The 13,227-nt window shown below is 37.8% G+C and overlaps 1 protein-coding gene across 1 annotated transcript; it reads right to left on the reverse strand.

Moving 5' to 3' along the window:
- Positions 1-559: 559 nt before the first annotated feature.
- Positions 560-10,295, reverse strand: rpf1.L (ribosome production factor 1 homolog L homeolog). Its single transcript, XM_018256793.2, has 9 exons — positions 9,937-10,295; positions 8,416-8,472; positions 6,856-6,936; positions 5,906-6,001; positions 5,177-5,330; positions 4,190-4,272; positions 2,525-2,706; positions 1,504-1,630; positions 560-729 (listed from the first exon to the last, which is right to left on the reverse strand). The coding sequence occupies exons 1-9, from the start codon at positions 10,150-10,152 to the stop codon at positions 688-690; spliced, it is 1,038 nt and encodes a 345-aa protein (XP_018112282.1). The 5' UTR covers positions 10,153-10,295; the 3' UTR covers positions 560-687.
- Positions 10,296-13,227: the final 2,932 nt, after the last annotated feature.

Raw genomic sequence — 13,227 nt, forward strand, 5'->3', positions numbered from 1 at the left:
CTGTACATGCTCTGTGCTGCCGTCAGTTACTGAGCTTAGGGACCAACTCACAATATACAGTACACATAGAATATAAATGTCACACTATAAGGCTGATTAATACAGATTATCACTACATTGCAGCACAGAAACCAGTGCAATTAGCATCAGAATTTAATAATCTGCCCTTATATTACAGGCAAACCTCATTTTCTGCTTGATAATTTGAGACAACCCCAACACTAGAGCCCACTGAGCATGTGAGTGTCGCAGACACTTTCCAAGATGGTGACCCCCCGTGACAAGTTTGAAGTCCTGGATCATTGCTGCTATTGAGAATCTGAAACTTTAGGCTGGTGCAATAGGTTCAGTATTTAGCCACTTTTTAGGGTTTAGTTCTCCTTTAAATAAAGCTGAACAGTGCCACCTTTCTTCAGAAGCTGGAACTTAGAGAGATTTGCTGTTTCAACCAATTTTACAAGAGAGCTCACTACTGTACTAAATGGATATCCTGTGCAGCTTCCATTGTTCTACAGCCACTGTACCTGCATTATAGACAAAATGAAAATAGAGAGCAACATGTATCACAAAGTATTTATTGAGCCATGGTCACTCAGGAGTGAACCTGGTTGTATAAATTAGTCTTTGTAAGCCAATGCCAGATGTTGCCAACCCAAAAGTTCAACTGCAGTTCGATTCCATATTAGGTTACAAATGAAATTTCCTTCGACTGGTATCCATTTCATGGCGCTGAAAAGGAAAGAAAAATGTGAAAAAAGTTCTCTTTAAACTGCACTTCATAACCCAAAGTAACATGTATTTTAAAAAAACATCACATCTTAGGAGGATGTTGAATGCATGCATTTCTAACCCCAAAATGTTATCCGGAAACCCATTAACCAGAAAGCTCTGAATTATAAGAAGGCCGTCTTGCATAAGACTCCATTTTAATTAAATAGTTCACATTTTCAAAAATGATTTCCTTTTTCTCTGTAATAATAAAACAGTAGCTTGTACTTGATCCCAACTAAGATATAATTAATCCTTATTGGGGCAAAACAAACCTATTGGATTTTTTTTTGTTAGTAGATTAAGTGTGGTGATTCAAATTACAGAAAGACCCCTTGTCAGGAAAAACAAATGTCCTGAGCATTCTGGATAACAAGTCCCATACCTGTAAACGTTTCTGCACTTCTGCCACCCATGGAGTATTAAGTCAATCTTTATAAAATCCTTCCATCAGAAGAGGTATAGATTGCCTTCCTGATAAACTGCCATATTGCTTTTATTGTACATATTAAATAGAATCCGTCATTGTTTTGATCCTAGAATTAATCCTAAAGTAACTTAACCTCCTATTGGAGCCTAATCCACTACACCTACTACACTGTAATGTCAATTTCTTTGCATTGTTATGGCTAGCGTGTATCCTGCAACACAAAGAACCAAGAAATATTTTCCTGCAGTAAAGAATAGAACCATTCCCATTCTATTTTTTTCTGCTAGAGAAATGACACTGCATACCTTGTGAACCCACTCGTATTCTCCGTATTTTGAGTCAAATGTTCCTTTTTGAAGAGACCTCAGCTTCAGTGTAAACCGGGGACCAAGCTCCTGTATCCCTACTTTCTTTTCACTTTTAAAAATGTACCTATTGTAAAAAAAAAAAATGATACTAAATCCATAACTTGTTCTTATGCATTTGTTTATGAACCAAAACATGTATAATTAGGCACCCTGATAACAAATGAAGATGCAATTTAATTTAACCAACGTTTAGTAAAATTGAAGTATTTCTCACACTTAGCATCTGAGCCACTGCCTAAAATTTAGGCACAACGGAGGACTGTACTTGACACATTCTCTTAGCAAATGTATGCCCTAAATAATCAAACCAATCTGTGATGGGCAGAATGCTTTGCTTGTCTTTGCTCCAGTCGAATTGATCCCTACTGTATTGACCCCACCTCTTGGGTACTCAGGAATTCAGAATACATTATTATTGAGAGCAGAATAGAAATGTGTAATTTAATATATTTATATTCAATTATATTTAATAATAATATTTAATATTATTTGCATTCACAAGCCCAAACCTACACAAAGGACACGTAGGAATTAGAAGTAACATGGCGGCACAGCACCATCTTCCGAATTTCTGAAAAGGAGCATACTCTTGTTGAAAAACGTAGCAATTTAATTCACTGGGGGTTCCCTCCATTTTGGCACCCCAGTGACTTAGCCTTTACTTGTCCTTTAATGTATGGTGCAATAGATCGATGCTTTATTATTACTAATTATCATCAAAGTATCTATAATCATTCACATATGAGCAAATTCTAATTTAACTCTTCATGTTGAACCAATCTCATCTGCCAGTGGCTGCATGAGTCCCTTGTGATCCTCTCTCTTGTATCCCACTCTGTCAATCAGATTATTGCCCAGTGAGTGGCTGAATAGGCTACAGACCTGGCCATTCGCAATCTGGTGGTGCAACAAGCTTGCTTTGTCTCCAGACAATTTCAGTGATATAAAATATACGTACCTGTGGTATCTAAAAAAGATGTAGTCTCGCTGATTGTGAAATGTTGCCACCTGCCTTCCTGTAAAATGTGGATCATGAGGATAAAGAGAGGCAAACATTCGGCCTATGCTGTGTCCCAGTCTTGTGGTAAAGTTATTCAGAATGACTTCAGGCTTGTGTTCTGTTGGCTCTTTGCCTTTCCTCTGTAAGAAATGAATAGGCAATCTAGTTTTTCATATTCTGTATGCTCTAGCAGCTCTGTTTTTCCATAAGCCAAAGAAAAGCTGGTAAGTTTAAAGGGTTGTTTACCTTTAAATTAACTTACTATGATATAGAAAGTAGGGATGCACTGAATTCAGGATTTGGTTCAGGATTCTGCCTTTTTCAGCAGGATTCAGATTCGGCCGAATCCTTCTGCCCGGTCGAACCGAATCAGAATTTGCATATGCAAATTATGGGCTGGGAGGGAAATTGCATGACTGTCAGAAAACAAGGAAGTAAAAAATGTTTTTTCCCTCCCCACCCCTAATTTGCATATGCAAATTAGGGTTCAGATTCGGTTCGGTATTCGGCCGAATCTTTCGCAAAGGATTCGGGGGCTCGGCCGAATCCAAAAAAGTGGATTCAGTGCATCCCTAATAGAAAGTGATATTATGAGACAATTTCCAAATGGTTTTAATTTTTTTTATTATTTGTGGTTTTTGAGTTAAAGGGGTGGTTCATCTTAAAAGTAACTTTTATTATGTTATAGAACGACCAATTCTAAGCAACTTTTCAATTGGTTTTCATTATTTATGTTTTTATAGTTTTGTAGTTATTTGGGGGTTTTTTTCTTCTGATTCTTTGCAGCTTTTAAAAAAAAACAAATGCTCTGTAAGGCAACAAATGTATTGTTATTGCTACTTTTAATTACTGATCCTTCTATTCAGGCCACTCATATTCATATTCCAGTCTCTTATTCAAATCAATGCAAGGTTGCTAGGGTAATGTGGACCCTAGTTACCAGATTGCTAAAAATGCAAATTGAAGAGCTGCTGAATAAAAAGCTAAATAACCACAAATAATAAACATTCAAACCAATTGCAAATTGTCTCAGAATATTAATCCCTACATCATACTAAAAGTTATCTCAAAGGTGAACACCCCCTTTAACTCTTTATTCAGCAGCTCTCCAGTTAGCAATTTTGGCAAACTGCTAGGATCCAAAATACCCCAGTAACCATGCATTGATTTGAATAAGAGACTGGGATATGAATAGGAAAGGCCCTGAATAGACAGGTGAGAAATAAAAATATAAATGTGTAGCCTTACAGAGCATTTGTTTTTTTAGATAGGGTCAGTGACCCCCATTTGAAAGCTGGAAAAGGTCTGAAGAAGAAGACAAATAACTAAAAAAAAAAAAAAACTATTCAAAAAGGAAAAATGAAGACCAATTGAAAAGCTGCTTAGAATTCACCACTCTAACATACTAAAAGTTAACCTGAAGTTAAACTACCCCTTTAAGATACATATTCAACATGTTTATGCTTATGTCAAATTCATGAATATCATGCAGCAGTTTTCGAGTACTCATGCAAAATGGCAGCACAAATGAAAGATTCATTAAGCCATGGAGGGCATGTTTCTGCTCATTTTATAATACATTAGGTACAGGAACAAAATGCAAAGCAGCATAGTCAAACTTACTTTCATTTCTTTCCGCAGACGAACGTTACTCATTTTGAAATGAGCAGTCGGCCCATCAGGTAAATGGCAAAGAACAAGTCCATCTAGGATTCTTAGATTAAGGAAGAGGTTTCCAAGTTGAGTTTAAGATATTCTTTACAGCCTAATAATTTGTAAGGTCCCAATTTGCTCATTAAAAGGTTTCACACATTACTTACGGATAAAAATCAGCATAAAAGAAGATGGGGAGCTACTGGGGCCTTTTTGGATGCACAGATCTTTACTGCTAAAGGGATGTGGTTGCCTTGGGCTGGTATAGAAGCTCAAAACATAATGTACAACATTTCTAGCTTACTTCTTTAGTTAGGCTTTGCTTCTCCTTTAATGGTGTGTAACATCATGATAAGAATAGCTAGTCATATGCATTGCAGACCCCCTGAAGTGTGCACAACCCTAAGTTTGCTGCATGAACAGATAGTGGAGCCAGGCACCTGTGCTGATGGAAACATTTGGCAAATATTTGTAAAAGGCAAATTTAATTTATGGAGATGTGTGCCTCCAGCTTCAAGATTACCCATGTAAGCTAATGCTTACAGACAGCATGCAGGAACTACATAACCCACAATGCATTGCACTGTGATGTTCCGTTCCTTATTGAAATCACATGTGCAGGGAATTGTGGGGGTTGGAGGATGCAATCTAAGGACAGCTGGCTGTTGATAAAAAAGTAACAGTAGTCAGCAAAGTAGTCAGAGAGATCAGCAGGAGAGCAGGGGGCTAGGCTTAGGGAACTGTCAGAAACCATTAAAAATCATGAAAAGTCTGCATATTTTTTAATTTATGTATATTGCAAAGTTGCTTGCAATTATGTTTACTTTTCAAAAAGCATAAGTTATGTTTTTGTGGAGTTCCCCTTTAAATTACAAATGCTCAGTAATCTCCTAAACATTGACAGTTAGTACTGGCACTGGATATCCTGGTATCTTATCCTAACATTATAAAGGATACTTGGCACTTTTCGATCTTCGTTGATGACAAGAAGGTCAGTATAATCTCTTAAAATACATTGGGGAATAATTTTTTTCAGTGCAAGGCCCCTCCTGTAGTACACATCAGCGTTGGGAATAATCGAAGATAACTGTTCTGTAAACCGCACAGTTCTCTGAAAAGAAACAAATAAACTAATTAAAAAAAAAAACATGCATATGCCTTTTTTTCAACTTTGCTTACATATCAATCTCTATGTGACCTTTCTATGAAATCATAATGTAATATGCTGCTGCAGACAATATATGCCTATGTTCAACATCATACCAATACATATGGTGTATGTTAAAGTGAAGCCCACTTTGTTTCTCTAGACCTGGTGGATATGTAGTTAAGTGTGCCCTATATGCGTCAGCCCAAAAGCTCTGATTTGCAGCACGGTAGTACGTGTGCTTCCTTAACATTTACTCTGTGCTAAATTTGCAAGACAGAACTGGTGTGCATGTATACACATGACCAATATGAATGTAGAGGGCTGTGAGTATATCAGTTAAGTATCCGAAAACAGGTCTAACATTTTCAAGGATTATGGAAATAAGATGATGAAAAACAAATTGGTGGTGGTAACCTTTTCCGGTGATAAATAAATGAGTGCAGTAAACTTATTCTCCGATTAAAATTAAATGCATGGACATGGCCAAATTGTTATTTTCATAAAGAATATAAAGAGAACAAAACATCATTACATACCCCACGAGGTCTGTCAGATGTAGTAATTAGAATCTTTGGAGTTGTCTGCTTGTTGAAATATGGAGCAAATTCATCTGTCGCTTCATCCAATGCCACCTGATAAAGTAAAGATCTCAATATTTATTAACTTGTAAAAGCGACACTTGTTGGCATTTATTTACAAATACTATTTTATCAGCACTGTGAGTACTGTTTCCGCCACAGCTCACTAGAGGAAAAAACCTCATTATAGCGAACAAAGGAAAAATAAATGGTCGCATATAATTGTTAAATATCCTTTTCTAAGCAAATTTTCAATCGGTCCTTTTCTACCTCTTTCCAGAATTCAATTTAGGTTCATTAACCCCAGCAGTCAAAAAAATGATTTCTACAATTTTATTGTTACTCACTCCATCTTATTTATTTTCCAGCAAACCTATGCTTGCTACTGGACCCTAGGAACCAGATAGCTTCTAAAAAAATAAAAATAAAGATCAATTATAAAATGTCTCAAGATATCACTGCATTTATCAAAAAAGTTATAGTTAACTACTTATGTTTTTAAAATGTGATTTTCAAAAGTCAGCACCAGGTCAAGTGTAGTAAATTTATTAATGCCAAAAATTGTTAAAATGTATTTGGCAAAAAGAAAGGAAAAGGTTATCCAGAAAGCTCAGAATTACAGGAGGTCTTCCATAGACTCCATTTTAAGCAAATAATTCCAATTTTTCAATATGATTTCCTTTTTCTCTGCAATACCACAGTATATGGTGACAAAACTATCCTATTGGGTTTGATGATTTTTATCAGAATAAAGGTATGTGGATTCAAAATACATAAAGATCCCTTATACGGAAAACCCCCAAGTCCAAAGCAATCTGGATAATAGATCCTTGCGTCTGTATAACTTTGCTAAAGACAAATATTTGCACTTTTAAAGTAAGGGCAGGGAAGTTGTTGCAATGAATTACCTCTTCATCTGCGGGATCCACTGTTGTTTCATCATATACACGCTGATTTTCGATTGTTTTTGGAACTGGTTTTGGGGGAGCCTTTAAAAACAAACAAAATTTAACGTCAGTACTGATAAATATATGTTTTACACAGCTGTGCCCTATCAGTAGGACATCCCAGTTCAATTGTTTAAGGAGAAAAAAAACAAGTGGAAAACATACAAACATTAGTGAGATCTGCAGCATTTCAAAACCAAGTACTTTAATTTATAAGCCATATAACCAAGGCAAATAATGCCTACTGCTACCCATCCTTATTGTGGGCCATTATTATAGACAGATACCACAATTTATCAATTCACAACAATCTACAACATGGCAGCATCTATTATGCACAGTTATTTATTTTCTTTATAATCCCATGCTTTTTTTTTTTTTTTTTTAAATCTGTTTGCAAGTATTTAAAAATGTAATACCAATATTTACAGCTTCCTTGATGGTGAAATTATTTGATTTAACTCAGGAGTTTTTAGCGATCTGTGAAAATGTTTTTATATTTTGGGCAGAGATTCAGCAACAGAAAATAGCTAGAGAGGAAAGTAGCACAAACATTGAAGAAAAAGGACACTTGGAACCTTGGCAATGTTGTTCTCACCCTATGTTTTTTATGCAGTCGGAGAGATCCACTACATTCTGCATGTCTATGTATCTGCATTGAAAAGTACAAATTCTGTCGCAGTGCATTTACACAGTGCAGAGTTCAGCCTAAAAAACACAAATGCTGGCATTTTTGGCTGACTTCCGCTCCATGTAACTGCTCTCAGAAAGAAACTGTACGTTTCAGTGCAGATACACGGAGATACAGAAGGGAATGGATATGCTTCTTTCCTCCTGAAGAAAAAACACTCCATGTGCCCTAAAGGAGAAGGAAATAATAATCACTGAGAGGTGCCTATTTGTTAGAAACCTATCCCCCAAGTGATTATAAGCTCTTACCTAAGACCCTGGGCCAACACTCCTCTTCACTGAAAACACACTAGCCCAGGGTACTATTTTTTTGAGCACCATGCCATCATCTTTTCACCTGTCCCAAGGATAACTTGCAGCTGCCCTGGGCTGTGCCCGTGCACAGGGCAAAAATGGAACTTAGATGCAAAAAGCCAAACTTTTGATCTAATGCACTTTCACAAAGCCCAGGGCCACAGAAGAAATCTCAGGGATAGACAAAAGAAGATTGAGGTTTGACACTCACTAGAATAGTTCCCAGTGGCTGAGGTAAGCATTATAATAATTGTCAGTGTTACTGGTGTTTTTAAACATACCTTTCCAATAAATTAACACAGTTTTCCCCATTTCTTGTCCTTTAATACCTATGCCAGAATTTGCAAAAGTATTTCCTACCATCAGTTCTGCTCAGTCTACTGTTCTATACTAGTTGTCACAGGCCTCTTAGTCGTTTCTGACATATCTGCTGGGCCCAAACCCATTGTTGTTTTCTGGTGATACTACACCTGCTTAAGATAAAAAGAGGATAGCTAGATTTGAAAACACAACACAATGAGGGATATACCGACTAACCTTATCACCAAGTGCTTCTCTCTCCTTCTTGCGTTTTTTTCTGAGAGACAACTTTTCCTGTAGATGTTTAAAAAAGAAATAAATATTAACAAGCAATTCAAAGCACAAAAGAAAAAAGGTTTGCCTGGTTCTCTATAAAAGAATCTGATTGCCATGCTAAAGCTGGTTTCAGTTGTATAAAAGCCAGTTCTCTGTGTCAAAGCTAACTAGATGCAATCTTAGTTTGGATGACATAATTTAGATCTTTTTATTTCGGTTTAAGCATTGAACAACATAAATTAAAAAGCTTACAACATCTAACCATTTTTGCTTTGTCCCGTCATCTCAGAATATCATTATGACCACACAGGCACTGTTGGGCTCATGTCTAAGGTTGGCAGTTTTAGTGGTGTGGCCCATGGGTGTATATATGGTAAATAAAAAAGTGCAAAAAAATCCCAAGTCTGCAGCTAGATACTTTTGACAAAATCTGAAAGGATAGCGGAAGTTGTACTTGCTTTCCCAGCACAATTCCCAAACAGTCTGCACAATTATCCAGCCCTGGGAGAAGGGGCAAGCTGAGGTGTGGTACCTAGGTGGGCACTGGGCACACTAGGTGTTTATATGGTTGGAGCCAATCAAATGGCATTGAAATACTGGAAACCACCTGTGCCCAAATGGGGGCACACATCAGTCTGAAAGCCAATTAGTGTGATATATAGGGTGAATACTCATTTATTTCCCTGGATATTCCTGGAACCCCCAGCTTACAGGCTAATATGGATTGTATTTACAGTGAATAATTATATGCGGTCTTCAATATTCAAATACAACATGGAGCCTGATATGATAATGTTTTTAAATGTCTGTTACATCTGCCAAGTTGCTGACTAAATGTTGAGCTACACTGGAGGGAGGGGCTTGAACCTATAGAGTTTGAAACCCCTTTATATATGATATATAATGTGGCTGTGCTGCTATTGGTTTCAAAAAGTGCTATAAAACAACTCGTGCCAATGTGGTTATTCATGACATAGGCCTGGTGGCAGTGGTTAGTAAATATAAGCACTTCTTCCTTGCAGTACTGGGATTAAGTTAGGTACCAGGTCCTACTGTCAGTTCAAATAAAATCATTATAAAACCCTACTGTCAGTTCTTGCCTGGGTTTCCTCCCACACTCCATAAACATAAAGGAAGGCTAATAATAGAAGATGTACTGTGTGAAAGTGACCTTAGATTGTGAGGTGTAAAGGAACTGTTGTGAATGATGCTGAATGCAGGTACTGAGGGGTCTGTCAGTGCTACATAACTAGAGAATAGTAATAAGGCAAGAGGGCAAAGGAATGAAAACTGCACATAGAACACAGCACAGCCGTATCGCACTGCAGTTTAGCCGCATGGAGCATTGTGAGAACTGTCACTGCCCAATTCCCCAGCTACAAACAATTTCCCTTCTCGGGTCAACCCCTAACATTCAACAAACAGAATAGTCGGGACATCACAAGCCTCTTTGGTTTGGCGGAAGCACAGCAACATTCTCACCTTCCTCTTCTCCTGTTTGAGCCTCATGAACATGAACTGCCGGCGCTGCTTGTTCTTGATCTCAGCCAAACTGAACGTCGGTGGAAACCGAGTAATCGCATGTTGCTGTTCCCCACTCGCTCCTCCGGGCTCATCTCCCGCATCAGTCTCTTCAACCTTGGTCTTGTTCTTCATCTTTTTCTGCTTCTTCGCCTCCGGTCCCTTCTTTTCGGCCATGCTAGTTACTGGGAAAACGTGTAGAGAAAACTGGGAGAAGGAACCTCAACTTCCGGAAAGCGATTTCCGCTTCCGGGGTCTTGTTGCAGAGACTTTTCTGTTTTAATTGATCTTCTCTCCTATAAAAATGGTTGTTCGCAGGGTTGTCAGGTTGGAGTTATTCCAGCCAATTTCAATTGGCCCAAGGTACGGATTTGGGCTACTTTTTGGGCCTGTGGCTGGTTTGTACTGTGGAAACCAGCCAAAGTTTTTTCTTGCCGATCCTGTGTCTCCCAATGCATGTTGGGTTATGTAGTTTTTGTTAACAATTTTCTGTCTGCCAAGTTTTATGTAAGACTACAATACCCAGCATGCAATGGGACTGGAGTTACCAGATTTTGGGGTTCTGGATCCCAACCTCCCATCCCTCTTAAGCATTCTCACATTTTCCGGTGACTTTCATCAATTTCAGACAATTTTGAGACAAAAATCTGCTGGTCAGAGGTTGAGGTTCAATATTTATTGAAAATGTTTACTTATTAGGTCCTTATGGGACCCCTATATCTCCTGGCCCCCCTCCGTAGTTACGTCCCTGGTGATGGGCGAATCTATTCCATTTTGCTTCATGAAAAATTTGCAAAAAAAATGTGTGAATCAGTGGAAATTTGAAAAAGGCGTATTTTCATATATATATATTTCATTGCACATATTGCGCTATTTTGGGCTCATTTTGAAGTGTCTCTTGGCTAATTTTGGGCTGGTTTTGAGCTGACTTGGGCTGGTTTTGAAAATTAGACCTGGCAATACATGTTATTCGTTATATGGCGATATTGAGCTCCATATAAACAAACTCCAAGCTGCAGCTTTTCTTATAGCTACATGACACTGTTTTGTTGTGCACTTAGAGAAACCTGCTGCCAGCAACTGCCCATTGTGCACAAAATGACACGAGTGGCATCTACTCCTAGGGCAGTATTAATATATATTTATATTGCCAAAATAATTCCTGGCTGTTTCTGGACACATCATGGTTAAATATGGCAATGGAGCTTACAGGGAGGTGGTTCGTTTCCTTTGGCGATCAAAGCATAAAAAGAAATAAATACATTTATGACACATGCACTGATCACAAAAGGAGAGTCCAGTGCCTAGGGTGGCACCCCCTTCCTTGCCTCACAATAGCTTTATTTGATATCAGAGGCAAACACACAGCTTGTACCCGTGAGTGTTAGAGTAAATCCTCTCACTGGTGTTATACAAATCAAAAAGGTTGTTCACCGTCTAAAACTTTTTTTCAGTTCAGATAGTACATCAAAAATACAAGCTTTTTTCATAATAATAATTTCCATGCGTTACATTTTTTTAATTAAAATTTAATATTCCTGTCTGGCAGCTCAGTAAAGCTAGTGCAGGCTCTAGACTGGGCAACCTTCCTCCTGTGTCTTAGCACATGGCATGTCACCAATCCAGTGAAGTCAATGCCATTATGCTCAGGGTACCAACTTGTTTGAGTGCCTCAGTAGCCAACAGGGGTTACACCAAGAGGTTAGTGTGCCACTGGATGGCGCCAAATTCAAAGTAAAAAAAAAACACTGATGCCAATAACTTTGCCAGTTTGTTTGGTAACCCTGGCTGGTGCTATGTGCTGTGTACAAGCTCAGTTTCTATTACTGGTAAAGACCTTGGCTTGGTCCTGACTCGTAGATTGCCCGACCTAGCCATTTTTTTTGATCTCCGAACCTCTTATGTAGCTTGTTCTGGACATTATCCCCCTTTGCCTGTTTACCTTCCCTATGCCAGTACCTACCATCTATCATCCTAACATCCTGCCTTGTTTAACCTTCCTGTTTTTATATATTTTAAGTGAAAGGTTGGCAAATTTGTAGAATATAAAATATGTGCAACTGGTCCATTATTGTGACTTCCTTAATTATTAAACAATATACAAACCTCCCTGCAACAAAATGCTACCTTAATGGTGCTTGATAAAAAATAATCAAGACTGATCAGTTCTCATTAACAATCGTTCCCTAAGAAAAGAAAACCAGAAAAAAACAAGGTGATGAATAGCAGCAGGGAGCACAACCAATTCCCTCATCAGCCTAATCAGCCTACTACATAGCACAGAAACATGACCTATGAAGATTTGGGGGGATCACCAAGTAGTCAGCATGTGCTAAAAACTCCTCAGGATGTAGTTCAGCAAATACAAACTGCCCATATCTGTTCTTGTTACCTCTCCAGCAGAATATAAACACACATCAGTGTCAGCCTGATATCTGCATCTGGTATCCGCAATAATAACTATGGTGAATTATTTATCAGTGGGAAACTGTCAAAACATAGCAATCTTGCTAAATAAAGCCAGTTTTATATTGGTTGCAGGAAAAGGGATAAAAAAGGGATAATGATTCACTCCTCTGAAATAAAACATTCCAGACTCCAGTTTATTGTGTTAAATTTCATCTTAATGTTTCTTGCAGGCCTCAGTAGGAACCATTATTTATTTTTTTAGAATTCCTGTCTCTTTAAAATACTACATTATAGGGGTTATTTACAAAAACTCGAATTTATCTTATATTTTTATTAAACCAAGCTTGTCCAAATTCAGTTGGGTCTGGAAAAAACTCAATAAAATTGAGTGAAAACCTGAATCATACCATTTTTTTCAGATTTGACGGGTTATCACAAAACTCTGAATTTTTCAGATTTTTAGACGAAACCCAGCCCAGAGCCCGATATCTTTAAATTGTAAAAGGGACATCTGCCATTGACTTCTACATGACCTTGACAGGTTCAAGATAGCGGATTTTCTGATTCTGATTATTTGCAGCTTAGGGGTATAATAAACATTTTTTAGCCCAAAAAACCTTGACCAGAAAAAATCGAGGTTTATAACTAACCCCCTATATGTTACCGAAGTCCCATACACTCTTTGAAACTAATGCCAAAATAATTTTAGTTGCAGGCAGAAAAACAAGGGTCTTATTTCAAAGAACTAATCTTTCCTATTCAAAGTTAGCTGAAGTAAAAACTGCCAATAATTAACATGCTAACGAATCCCATGCAAACGGCTTAAACTGATTGCTCTTAACC

The sequence above is a fragment of the Xenopus laevis genome, chromosome 4L, assembly GCF_017654675.1.
Source record: "Xenopus laevis strain J_2021 chromosome 4L, Xenopus_laevis_v10.1, whole genome shotgun sequence".
In the NCBI taxonomy this organism is placed as follows: Eukaryota; Metazoa; Chordata; class Amphibia; order Anura; family Pipidae; genus Xenopus; species Xenopus laevis.